This window comes from Helianthus annuus, chromosome 14 (assembly GCF_002127325.2).
Source record: "Helianthus annuus cultivar XRQ/B chromosome 14, HanXRQr2.0-SUNRISE, whole genome shotgun sequence".
NCBI classification, from domain to species: Eukaryota; Viridiplantae; Streptophyta; class Magnoliopsida; order Asterales; family Asteraceae; genus Helianthus; species Helianthus annuus.
Genome location: NC_035446.2, coordinates 168,591,558 through 168,604,034, shown reverse-complemented (window position 1 = coordinate 168,604,034; position 12,477 = coordinate 168,591,558). Strand labels below are relative to the sequence as shown.

Below are 12,477 nucleotides of genomic sequence, written 5' to 3'. Positions count from 1 at the left end.
ATAACTAAAGAATCCCCGCCGCATTGCGGCGGGTCGCAATGCTAGTTCTATCTAATTATTAACCAATTCATTTATTTAAATTTAATTTGGTATGTTGTTTTTTTTTCATTTTCTGTTTAAAATTCGTTCGTTTTTATCGAATTTTATTGTTAAATGTATTTAGAAGGATTCTTGGAGGACAACTTTGCTGTTAGACCATGTGTAGTGGGGCATTATGGGGCATTATAGGGCAAAAAAAACGCCCCCTTCTCCATTACATAGGGCATTATAGGGCATTATAGGGCAAAGAAAAATGGGTTTGGCGTTTTAATGAAAACGCCTCAATGAATTGTGGAAGGTTTGAATGGGTTTGACTAGCCAATGAGAAAATAGTTTTTTTTTTTTTTTTTTTTGTTTAATGATTGGTAGGGCATTATAGGGCATTATGCCCACTACACCACTTTTGTTATAATGCCCAAGTGTGACTAGGATGCCACATGTCATATAATGCCCCATGGTGAGGGCATTATAAATTGCTACCACTACATGGTCTTAGCATATCAAAGTCTTGGTGTAGTCTATGGTGACCTCAGCATTTCTCCACTCTATGTTTACAAAAGCACATTTGCTGAGGATATTCATCACTCGGAAACAAACGAAGAGATTTTCGGCGTACTTTCATTCGTTTTCTGGACGTTAACACTCGTCCCTCTTTTTAAATACGTGTTCATAGTTCTCAGAGCTGATGATAACGGTGAAGGTGGTACTTTCGCGCTTTATTCATCGATATGTCGTCATGCTAAAGTAAGCCTCTTACCAAACAGACAAGTTTCGGATGAATCGTTATCCACATACAAGTTGGAGCAATCTCCAGAGAGAAAATATGATTCTAAAGTGAAAATGTTGCTTGAAAAGTATAAGTTTTTGCATACCGCTTTACTGATCTTGGTTCTTCTCGGCACTTGTATGGTAATCGGCGATGGGCTACTTACTCCCGCCATTTCTGGTAAAACTATAATCTAATAACATTTGTTATTTAAGGTTTGTTTAACTTTCTGATGATTAGCATAATGTTTTTTGTTGCTTTTTTTGTTTACAGTTTTCTCTGCAGTTTCTGGCCTTGAGTTATCCATGTCTAAAGATCATCATCAGTGTGAGTTTAAACTTTAATGCTCCCTCTTTTAGAGTATACACCATTTGGAACTGAATTTTATGGGGTGTTAACACTTTCAAAACACACATTTAAACTAGGGGTGTTCAAAAAGCTCGCGGCTGGCTTTAAGCTCGCTCGGTTGTAAACAAGCCAATTCGGCTCGGCTCGGCTCGATTTGTAAACGAGTTGAGCTCGAGCTAGGCCTGGCTCGGCTCGTGAGCTCGCAAGCCGGCTTGAATTATTTTATTCTATGTAGTTTAAAGTGAGCATAACCCTTGAATAAGATTGGATGTTGTGTTTGCAAACATCGAGTACGTTTTTTTTTTTACTATCTGAAGACAAAGATCACACTTTGCAATTTCGTGTCAACGTAAAGGACGATTTTTGTAATTTATTCTTAAAATAAAAACATGTGTTGTTAGGATTGAAATGTTAACATTTTAAGTTTAATTAATCAATAACATATAAAAATACTGGAAAATAACCAAAAAGTATACATATTCCTTAAGGGGTCTGTTACGTACAATATTCCTTAACCTACGATGCGTACGAGATGAAATTACGCATGTTATAAAACTCAAAAACCCTAATCGCGCATGTTGACAAACCATAATCACGCATGAACATAATCACGCAGGTACAAAATTAGAAATCACGCACCTAATCTCGCATGTTATAAAACTAATTAAGCATGTTATAATTTCATCTCGTACGTATTGTACGTTAAGGGATATTGTATTTTACACTTTCACTAAATATAATACATATAGATATATGTGTAATTTTAGTTTATTTTTGTTTTTATTGTTATCAATATTTGTAAAAAAAAAAATAACGAGCCAGCTAGATTTAGCTCGAGCTGGCTCAAATATTTTACGAGCCGAGCTCGAGCTCGACTTTTCAGCTCGATTAAATAAACAAGCCGAGCTGGCTCGTTTAAGTTCGAGCTCAAGCTGGCTCGGCTCTATAATTGTTATGGAGATGTATTCTAAGATAGTTTCTACTTACAGATGCAGTGATCCCTATTACTTGCTTCATACTAGTGTGCCTGTTTGCTCTACAACACTATGGCACGCATCGCGTTGGTTTCTTTTTCGCTCCGATTGTGTTGCTATGGCTGATATGCATTAGTGCCCTTGGATTATACAATATAATCTATTGGAATCCACATGTTTATCAAGCTCTTTCACCATATTATATGTTGAAGTTCTTCAAGAAGACCAAGAAACAAGGATGGATGTCTCTAGGAGGAATTTTACTGTGCATAACCGGTAAAAAAGTTTAATTCTTTACCCTTTGGTATCAAATTTATCTTCTTTAATACAGTTAGGTAAAATGCATTTACCCTGATCTTTAAAATTGCAAATTTATCTTCTTTAGTAAAGTTAGGTAGGCTGTAAACGAAACGAACTGAACGTTCAGCGAATAGTTTGCGAATTGTTCGGCGGAAAGTTTGTTTATGTTCGTTCGTTTAATAAGTAAACAAACACGATCGAGAAATTTTGTTCGATAAGTTAAACCAAGGAACATGAACAGAGGCTGTGTTCGTTCGTTTATGTTTGTGAACGTTCGGTAATGTGTTCATTTATCTTTGTTCCTATATGTTCATTTGTGTTTGTTCACTTAAAGGTTCTTTTATGTTATATTTTTATTTATTGGTTTTAGTTTTAAAAAACTTATGCTCATGAACATTTGTTTGTGTTCGTTTACGTTCAATAAGTGTTCACGAACAGTTCATGAACATGCTCATTTCCTTAATAAACGAACACAGTGGCGGACCCAGGAATTATTTTCTTGGGGTGCGAACAAAGGGTTCAACCAAATTTTCAAGGGGTGCGGTCGGGATTTTTACATCGAAAATACACTAATTTTTTTTTCAAAGGGGGCGCCCGCCTACCCAAGCCAAAGCTTGAGTCCGCCCTTGAACGAACATGAACAAGAAATCTCGCTCACTAAGCGTTTGTGAACATGTTCATTTCTTAATAAACAAACACATTCGGTTCGTTTACAGCCCTACTGTTAGGTCAAATGCATTTATCCTCATCTTTAAAACTGAAACAAGTTTTCTGAAATCTTGTATTTTTTTTTTTTGGGAATAAATTTGACCTGAAAAGTCAAAGCTGTTTGACTGTTGATCAACTGAATTTGCAGGCTCAGAAGCAATGTTTGCGGATCTCGGCCACTTCTCTTATGCTGCAATTCAGGTTCGTCTGGCTAGAATTTAAATCTGTATCTTAACACTTGGTGATTGATACTTTAATATTCATTTTTTTAAATATTAACCCGAAATATATATATATATATAGGGCAAGGATAAATCGAAAACCCACTCCAGTTGACTAAACCCTGAAAACCCATTAATCACCATTGATTTATGTTTTCTCTGTCTCTCTTGATTAAAGTACTTTTCTTTCATTATTTTATGTTTTTTCTCTCTGATGATTAAAGTTCTATCACCCATTAACAAAGATATTCAAGCAACCATCAACAAAAGCACTGATCAAACACACATAGAGCAAAAATGTACAAAAATCTCAGTGAAAAAAAAAATGTAACACGGATACAGCAAAAATGTACAAAAATCTGAGGCAAAAATAAAATGTAACATGGTAAAAACAAAACCAAAAAATCCATAACATATAAAACTCTCAGATTCAACACAGCAAAAAGTCTACATTAATCTCAGGCATTTTTGCTTTGATTGATTGTTACATTTCTAACACAAACATCTTTTGAATCATCTTCAACATCATCTTCAAAGTGTAGATTTCCAAACAAAGCTGAAAAAAACATACTTATTCACCTTCTTGAACAAGATCTAAAACAAATTTTACACAAAAAATGATGTAATCAATAATAAAAACAACAGTCTAAAAAAGTGTACAACACACTTTATTTTCAGTAACGTGCATTATTTATGTAAAACGAAAAAATGTAACATGCATTTTTTAATTATCAATTTATGCCAGAAAAACAACACACTTTATTTTCAGTAACGTGCATTATTTATGTAACACGATAAAATGTAACTATTTATGTTTTTTTAGAATTTTTAAATATGTAACTAACAAAACATATTAGAATTGTTACATTACTAAACCCATCTATGTTGGGTTACATAAAGATGTTACACAAAAAACAAGAAAAGTAACTTCAATTTAATTCAATAAACAAGAACTTAAATCAAATTGTTTCGATTTGTTCAGAAATCTGAAACAAATTTTACACAAAAAAATGATAAAATCAATAATAAAAAGCAATATGTATAGAAAACAAGAACTTAAAAACCTTCATCTTCTTGAACAAAAAATAAAAAAAGTTATAGATCCACAAAAAACAACAAAAATGCAGAGTAAAAAAATTGCAGATTTGCAAAAAAAGCTTAAAAACATACATATTCACCTTCTTGAACAAAAAATTCAAACAAAACCCTTCAGCATCCTCAAAAAACGTAAAAAAGGATGTGTAATTTTACTGGATCTTTGCCTGGTTCGAACAAAAACATCATCTTCAACATCGGATTTGCAGATCCATAAAACAAGAACTTAAAAACCTTTATCTTCTTGAACAAAAAAAATTGCAGATCCATAAAAACAACAAAAATGCAGACTAAAAATGCAGCCTAAAAAATGAATCAAATCGAGCACCTGAAATTGGCTTTGGCTTTGATTATTCATGTTTTCAGCTAGACCCTCCACCACCGTAGCTCCCAACAACCACCACTACCACCGGACCACCACTTGCCACCATCCTTCATCAACCTTCAACGATCACCACCCACCTGCGATCCAGATCTAGATCTTGACGGGTTTAAAAGAAACATGATGGATCCAGGTCTAGATGACGGTACAGATCTAGATCTAGATGGCGTCTACATCGATCTAATGCTCATCAGTTTCTCCGATTTCATTTTTGTTCTTGTTTTCTCTATAATAGAACAAGAAAGAGAGGGAAAGAGGGAAAAGTGTGCTAGAGAAGAGAGATGATGGAGGAAATGATCTGGTGAGTTTTGAAAAGGTTTGGTGAGATTTAATGGTAGAGAGAGAAAATGGTATTAAATGAGAAAGATGACAAGAAGAAGAAAAGTCTGTGTAAAGACTTACACATTTCCATTCAATCAAAAAGGTAAAAAGAAAAAGACTGTTATGCCCTTTCCTACTCTCAATCTAAATACATACGTGGATCAATCCTAGCCACATGTGTGAGTTTTCAGGGTTTAGTCAACTGGAGTGAGTTTTCTCCTTATAATTAGCCTATATATATATATATATATATATATATATATATATATATGAACTGGCCGAGTTACATCAATATCTCAGGTAAGCGAGCAACAAGCTGCGCCGCTACCCCTTTCTGAATAGCAAACCCTAGCCTATTAAAGACAAACCCATGCCCCCTCTGTTGATGAGCAACTGCTGTGGACAGGGGGGCAGGGGTTTGTATTTATTTTTTAATTTTCCTATTTTGCCGTTGCAGATCGCGTTTACATTTCTGGTTTATCCGGCACTCATACTTGGTTACATGGGTCAAGCAGCTTACTTGTCAAGAAACCACCCAAATGCGGATCAAATCAGCTATTATGTCTCGGTACCAGGTACATGTTTGACTTTTTACATGGTCAAAATGTGAGTTATCAAGTGGTTTGACTCGAGCCCGTATGATTTCAGAAAGTTTGAGGTGGCCCGTGCTTGCAATAGCCATTCTTGCGTCCGTTGTAGGAAGCCAAGCGATCATCAGCGGGACATTCTCAATCATCAACCAAAGTCAATCACTAGGTTGTTTTCCACGAGTCAAAGTTGTGCATACATCCGACAAGATTTATGGTCAAATCTACATACCCGAGATTAACTGGATACTCATGATCCTATGTATTGCTGTCACCATCGGATTCCGAGACATCAAACACATGGGAAATGCATCAGGTAGGCCCCCACAAAGCCTAGTTTCATGCATAGTTGTCAATAGTGAGCGTAGCGATCACTATAGCGCGCTACGTAGCATATAGGTCTAGGCTCGCTATTAGAGTTGTAGCGATAGATAGCGATAATAGCGACGATTTTTTTTTGTTTTTTTAATATAAATAACAATTAAATATAGCTATAAAATAGCTGGATTTTAGGTTTTTGTTAAATATACATGTAAAATAGCATATATACAGGGGGTAGAGGATCCTGTACATTAATCCAGAAGTGTGAGAAGTGTATAATAACACTATATATAACACTATATAACACCATATAAACACCGTATAACAATATGTAACACCATATAACACTATGTAACACTATATAACAAATATAACACTATAGTTTGTCTGATAGCATATCTATGATAGATGTATAGTGTTATATATTGTTATATAGTGTCATATGGTGTTATATAGTGTTATATGGTGTTATATGGTGTTACATAGTGTTATACGGTGTTTATATGGAGTTATATAGTGTTATATATAGTGTTATAATACACTTCTCACACTTCTGAATTAATGTATACTATCCCTACCCCATACCAGGGTATTTTGATATAATATACATATAATTTTTTTTAACTTTCTTCTAGTGTATCACTATTTATAAAACAGTCCGCCGCTATTTATCGCTATTCACTATGCAACATATAGGTACCTTATCGCTATTTGTCGCTATTCGCCATTAACAACTATGGTTTCATGTTCGATTTCATTGCAGGATTGGCAGTAATGGCGGTGATGCTGGTGACTACTTGTCTTACATCTTTAGTGATCATTGTTTGTTGGCATAAACCGCCAATTATCGCTCTTTTGTTCTTATGTTTCTTCGGGTCAATCGAATTACTCTACTTCTCGGCTTCTTTAGTCAAATTCCGCGAAGGTGCGTGGCTTCCGATCCTACTAGCACTCTTTTTAGTGACCATAATGTTCATTTGGCACTACACCACTATCAAGAAATATGAATATGATCTTCACAATAAGGTTTCCTTAGAGTGGCTACTAGCCTTGGGTCCCACTTTGGGCATTTGTAGAGTCCCCGGGATCGGGCTCGTGTTCACTGACTTAACCTCGGGAATCCCCGCGAACTTCTCGCGGTTTGTCACCAACCTTCCTGCTTTTCACCGTGTCTTGGTGTTTGTTTGTGTGAAATTTGTCCCTGTTCCTTTTGTCCCTCCTGCCGAAAGGTACCTATTAGGTCGTGTGGGTCCCGCGTCTCTTCGATCTTATAGGTGCATTGTGCGGTATGGGTATCGAGACGTCCACCAGGATGTTGACTCATTCGAGTCTGATCTCGTTCAAAGGCTAGCCGATTTCATCCGCTATGATTGGTCCCGCCCACCAAGTACCGACCGTGGTAATTGCTGCTACATCGTTTTGTTCGTCATCTTGAAAAGTGTTTACGGGTTAATTCTAGGGGTGCAAACGAGTCGAGCCGAGCTCAGCCCGAGATCGTGCGCGGCTCATTTATTATCTATTAGTTAATATATTAAATAAACATAATATTTATATAACTAATAGACTCGTTTAGACTCGTGGGCTCGATACCTGAAGCTCGAGCTCGTTTACTAAACAAGCTTATTTTTAGGACCGGGCTTGGCTCGTAAACAAGTTTAAATAAGGTCGGCTCGTTTACTAGACAACATTAAATTAGGGGTAAATATTATTTAACTTTAATAAAAACTAATTTAACACCAAGGCTCGTCGCCCGATAAGGCTCGACGAGCCTGGCGAGCTTCACTAGCCAAGCTCGAGCTTGGGCTCCATAATAGAACGAGCTTTATTTTAGGCTCAAGCTCGGCTCGTTTCGAGCTTTTTCTCGAGCAGTTCGCGAGCCGCTCGGCTTGTTTGCACCCCTAGTTAAGTCAACCTGGTTCGGCCCTTTTCAACCCGCGCAGGTAATGAGGATCATGCATCTGCTTCAGACCGGTCTTCGGGTGAACACAGGCTAGCAGTGATAGGAAACACAGAATTCTCTCGAAGCCCAGGCTTTGAGGAGAACGGAAACATGCAACAAGAAAGTGCATCTCTCGGGTTCCAAACAGTCGAAAGCATAGGCGACATCATTGAGATGAGTACACCCAAAGAGAGACGAGTTCGGTTTGCTGTCGAAGATCCTGAAAACCCGACTGATGTTCAAATGAGACAAGAACTCGAAGATCTGATCGCGGCTCAACAAAGTGGGACCGCCTTCATACTCGGGCATTCACATGTAAAAGCAATACAAGGGTCGTCGGTTTTTAAAAGATTAGCAGTTGATTTCGGTTATAATTTCTTACGGAGGAATTGTCGTGGGCCGGATGTGGTGCTCAACGTCCCTCCGGCTTCTTTGTTGGAAGTCGGTATGGTTTATGTTGTATAAACTTAGTTATCTGTAGCTAGTTTACTGTTCATAATACCGAAATGTTTAAACACAAGGTCCATAATCTACCGAATAATACAATGATAACAACATTATTAAGGAAACTATATGCATAAATACGATATTTATTTATCGTGAGTTGACTTATTTGTTGTATAAACTCACGATCGATTGTCATTCTATAACTAATAAGTAAGAGTAAACTGCCATTTTGGTCCCTGTGGTTTGGTCACTTTTGACACTTTAGTCCAAAACCGAAACCTTTTGCATCTGGGTCCCTGTGGTTTCAGTTTTATTGCCATTTTGGTCCAAAATGAAATCAGGTCATATTTGTCTTATAAAATCCTGCTATTTTGTCCTTTTCCGCAGAAGCAAAATGGCCATTTCTTTTTTATAAATAAATACCAGATTTTATAAGACAAATATGACCTGATTTGCCCCTGAGAAAAAGGACAAAATTGCATCATTTTATAAGACAAATATGACCTGATTTCATTTTTGGACCAAAATGGCAATAAAACTGAAACCACAGGGACCCAGATGCAAAAGGTTTGAGTTTTGGACTAAAGTGGCAAAAGTGACCAAACCTCAGGGACCAAAATGGCAGTTTACTCAATAAGTAATAACGATGCTCAAGTTCCACGAAGATGACGAACACGTTCCTGGATCAATTTCCGCTCCCAATCCGCCACATTCTCAAAGGCGTTTTCCGGAAGACTCTCAAACGGCTCTTTTCCAGGGTCGTTTTTAGCCAGATCATAAGTTGCGGCTCTTATCGCCTTTTTATTTGGCCCACACGGTCTTTTCGCAGTTAGTGTCTCGTATGATGTATTCAACTTTACACAACATGTTTCGAGAATGTGTTAAAGCTCTATATATGATGATATCCGATTTCAAACGTAAGGGCAAAAGGGTAACTTACATCCATGTCGGAAAACCAGAACATGTAAGCAATGGCGACAGCTGGAGCTCGACCTAAACCCGCTGTACAATGTACATACACTCTTCCTTTTCCTTCCGAAATAGCCCATTCGAGTGAAGAAACAGCTTTCGGTAACATGCTCCTTAACGAATCAGGATCAAAATCTCTTGCCTGCACGATTCACGATACATCAGAAACATTATGCGGGCCCCGTTTCTCGCGGGTTACAACAGATAAGAGACGTTTTGCTTACAGGCCTTCTCATGTGGCGTATTCCAAGTTGTTTGCATCTTTTGACAATCGGCTCTAAATCTATTCCCCAATATGCAATATCGCCGTCTTGCTGCAAGTTAAGAATGTATGCAACGTTTTGTTCCTCTTTAAGATGGTCGATATCTTCCGGCTTTTGAGGTTGAGAACCGACAATCAGATCGTCTGTTATCAGATTATAATTCATGCCTGAAAACACCTGATAATTCTTGTTAAACCTCAACATCAAAACTAATTTCATCTTCACATCTAAGCATAGATCTTTAACATTCATTGCATAAAGTTTCACAAAAGTATATTAATATAGGATAAAATAAGGTTATAAGGCTACATATACATTTGTTTACCATCTTTTCAAAAATAAAATGCATCATAACTAGGGGTGCAAACGAGCCGAGCTACTCGCGAGCCACTCGAGCTCGGCTCGAAAAAAAGTTCGAACGAACCGAGCTTAAACGAGCTCGAGCTCGAGCCTAAAAACAAGCTCAGTTAGTAAACGAGCCTGAGCCCGAACTTCGCTTATCGAGCTCGAGCCGGCTCGCGAGCATAAACGAGCTTTCTGTTTATATATTTTTTATTAATATATTAAACATGGGTTAAGTTCATTTCAAAACTCTAAATAACTACAGAACTTTCAGAACTTCTAATAAACAATCATTTTATATATAAGTTTTTGTATTTAGGATCTTTTTATCATCTATTATATGTATTTCTTTGATTACATACATGTTAAAAGTAGTTTACATATGTTTAATTGCCAAAATTATATATATATATATATATATATATATGTCATAACTAATTAAATATATGTAAAAAAACTAGTTTACATATGTGTAATTATAAAATTACATATAAAAAATGATAAAATTACTCTTAACATGTATGTAATCGTAAAAATACACATAATAAATGATAAAATTATCCTAAACATAAAAATATATAAATAAAAAGATTGTTTATTAGGAGTTCTGCGAGTTCTGTAAATATTTATGGTTCTGAAATGATCCTGGCCCTATTAAACATATATTTATATAATAATAATAATTACCATTTATATAAATATAAAAATAACTAAATTATATGTATAATAATTATTATAATTAATATAAATTAAGTAATAAATACTAAACGAGTCGAGTACGAGCCGAACTCGAGCTTGAAAAATTACCTTCGAGCCGAGCTCGAGCTTTAGAAATAAAGCTCGAATTTAGCCGAGCTCGAGCTTTCACATGTTAAACGAGCTCGAGCTCGAGCTTTCACATGTTAAACGAGCTCGAGCTCGGACTCCGCTCGGCTCGTTTTCACCCCTAAATTCATAACTTTAACTCAAAATTAAAAAAAAAAATGCTATGACACTTTATTCTTATGGATAAAAAGGGATCTGAAAGAGGCAAACACATACAAAAGATCCTCAACTCCTAAAGGATCCTGAACAGTGAATACTTTATCATTTGATCTGAAACCCTAGCCACATAAAATGAACAATACTCTAGATCTTATAAAACTGGCAATAAAAATAAAAACTTTAATCACAAGAATATTCATCAAAAAATCAATCATTTTGGAAGAAATTCAAGTAATAAAATATCAAATAAGAAAGAGAAAGAGGGATACTGACCAAGATCATGGTGATACTCATAAGGGTTTCTCATCATCCTCTTCATGGCAGTGTTGTAATCCTCCATTTTGTGGGTTGTTGGGCTTTTTGGTGTTTCATCGATCTCATTTTGGGTAGTTTTGCAGGAAATTGAGGTGGGGTTGAGGGTTTTTGGGTTGAGAATGAGATTCAATTGGGGTTTTTTGTGTAGAAAGATTTTGATATCAAGTGGGGAAGATGCAAATGTGAAAGATGAAGAGGAAAAGGGGGCAAGAGACTTCATTCTGGCACTATGTTCTTCTTCTGTTCTGTTCATGTGTTTTACATCTTTTATGGTGTTGGGCAAATACAGTTTCTACGTTACCATCCATTGATTTGGGTGTTTTTGGCATGTGATTAGCACTTTTGCATTTGGATTTGCACGCGATAAAAATGGTATCCACACATCGATTAAGAGATGATAAGTTTATTTAAGAAAATAAAAAAAATAGTGGTATCGATTGGTTCATTACCAACCAGGGGCGGACCCAAGCCCAACTCAAGGTGGGCGGGCGCATTCTCGGGGAAAAAAAATTTAGTGTAAAGTTCTGTCGAAAATCTCGCCTGCACCCCTTGGAATTTTTCGTCCGCACCCCTTGGAATTATTCGACCGCACCCCTTGAAATTTTCGTTCGCACCCCGTAGGTAAAAAAATGTTATCAACTTATCTTTTAAATTTTTTTAGTAAACTCTTATTTAAAAAAAAAATACTATCTAAATTATATAACTTTTAACAACTGACTAACTAAACCCAAATACCCATACATTTACCCACTTATAATTCCTAACTAGCTAGCCCACTAAGTCTTAGCCCATTAACCAAACCCAACAATATTTCAAACTATAATAAAATAATTAAAGCCCAAAACCTTTAGAAATTCTCTCCCGCTTTCTCTCTCTCTCTCTCTCTCTCCCCCTCTCTCTTGCGTCCCTGCACTGCCAACGAACAACATCACCCAGCGACAACAGTCCAACAGCCGGCGACCACCGTAATCAGCCACTATACCACCGTCGTTTGACACCAAATCTAACCAGAATCCGAACACGGGTAAGGTTCTTTGTTATTTTGATGATTTTGGTTTATATTATAGGAGAAAAAAGGGTAATAAAGTTGTTAAATAAATTTGAAATTTTGTGTGTTTTGACGTTGTTTATGGTTGTTTAGATGATTTTTAGGGTG

At 36.4% G+C, this 12,477-nt stretch overlaps 2 protein-coding genes across 4 annotated transcripts; one reads left to right on the top strand and one right to left on the bottom strand.

Moving 5' to 3' along the window:
- The first annotated feature begins 525 nt into the window (after nt 1-525).
- LOC110904948 (potassium transporter 2) lies at nt 526-8,521 on the top strand. Of its 2 annotated transcripts, none has more exons than XM_035983535.1 (8): nt 526-985; nt 1,079-1,132; nt 2,143-2,403; nt 3,284-3,336; nt 5,612-5,729; nt 5,803-6,057; nt 6,826-6,987; nt 8,003-8,521. In XM_035983535.1, exons 1-8 carry the CDS (start codon nt 526-528, stop codon nt 8,464-8,466), a joined length of 1,827 nt encoding a protein of 608 aa, XP_035839428.1. In that variant the 3' UTR covers nt 8,467-8,521. The 2 variants fall into 2 exon arrangements, with proteins under 2 accessions (XP_035839428.1, XP_035839427.1); XM_035983534.1 differs by having other exon boundaries at nt 6,826-7,461.
- On the bottom strand, nt 8,509-11,633 carry LOC118486781 (phosphoglucan phosphatase LSF2, chloroplastic-like). 2 transcript variants are annotated; one of them, XM_035983536.1, is made up of 5 exons: nt 11,280-11,629; nt 9,642-9,847; nt 9,389-9,559; nt 9,086-9,302; nt 8,509-8,658 (listed from the first exon to the last, which is right to left on the bottom strand). In XM_035983536.1, the coding sequence occupies exons 1-4, from the start codon at nt 11,572-11,574 to the stop codon at nt 9,099-9,101; spliced, it is 876 nt and encodes a 291-aa protein (XP_035839429.1). In that variant the 5' UTR covers nt 11,575-11,629; the 3' UTR covers nt 8,509-8,658; nt 9,086-9,098. The 2 variants fall into 2 exon arrangements, with proteins under 2 accessions (XP_035839429.1, XP_035839430.1); XM_035983537.1 differs by lacking the exon at nt 8,509-8,658 and having other exon boundaries at nt 8,958-9,302; nt 9,642-9,857; nt 11,280-11,633.
- Between the last annotated feature and the right edge of the window lie 844 nt (nt 11,634-12,477).

Bases quoted from the DNA above. Each gene is read 5' to 3' on its own strand.
- LOC110904948 (XM_035983534.1), top strand. From the start codon at position 526: ATGGTCTTAGCATATCAAAGTCTTGGTGTAGTCTATGGTGACCTCAGC. The intron at 3,337-5,611 runs GTTCGTCTGGCT...TTGCCGTTGCAG, and splicing joins TCTCTTATGCTGCAATTCAG to ATCGCGTTTACATTTCTGGT. The intron at 6,058-6,825 runs GTAGGCCCCCAC...ATTTCATTGCAG, and splicing joins ACACATGGGAAATGCATCAG to GATTGGCAGTAATGGCGGTG.
- LOC118486781 (XM_035983536.1), bottom strand. From the start codon at position 11,574: ATGAACAGAACAGAAGAAGAACATAGTGCCAGAATGAAGTCTCTTGCC. The intron at 9,848-11,279 runs GTCAGTATCCCT...AGGTGTTTTCAG, and splicing joins TGAGTATCACCATGATCTTG to GCATGAATTATAATCTGATA. The intron at 9,303-9,388 runs GTAAGTTACCCT...TGTTGTGTAAAG, and splicing joins TCTGGTTTTCCGACATGGAT to TTGAATACATCATACGAGAC.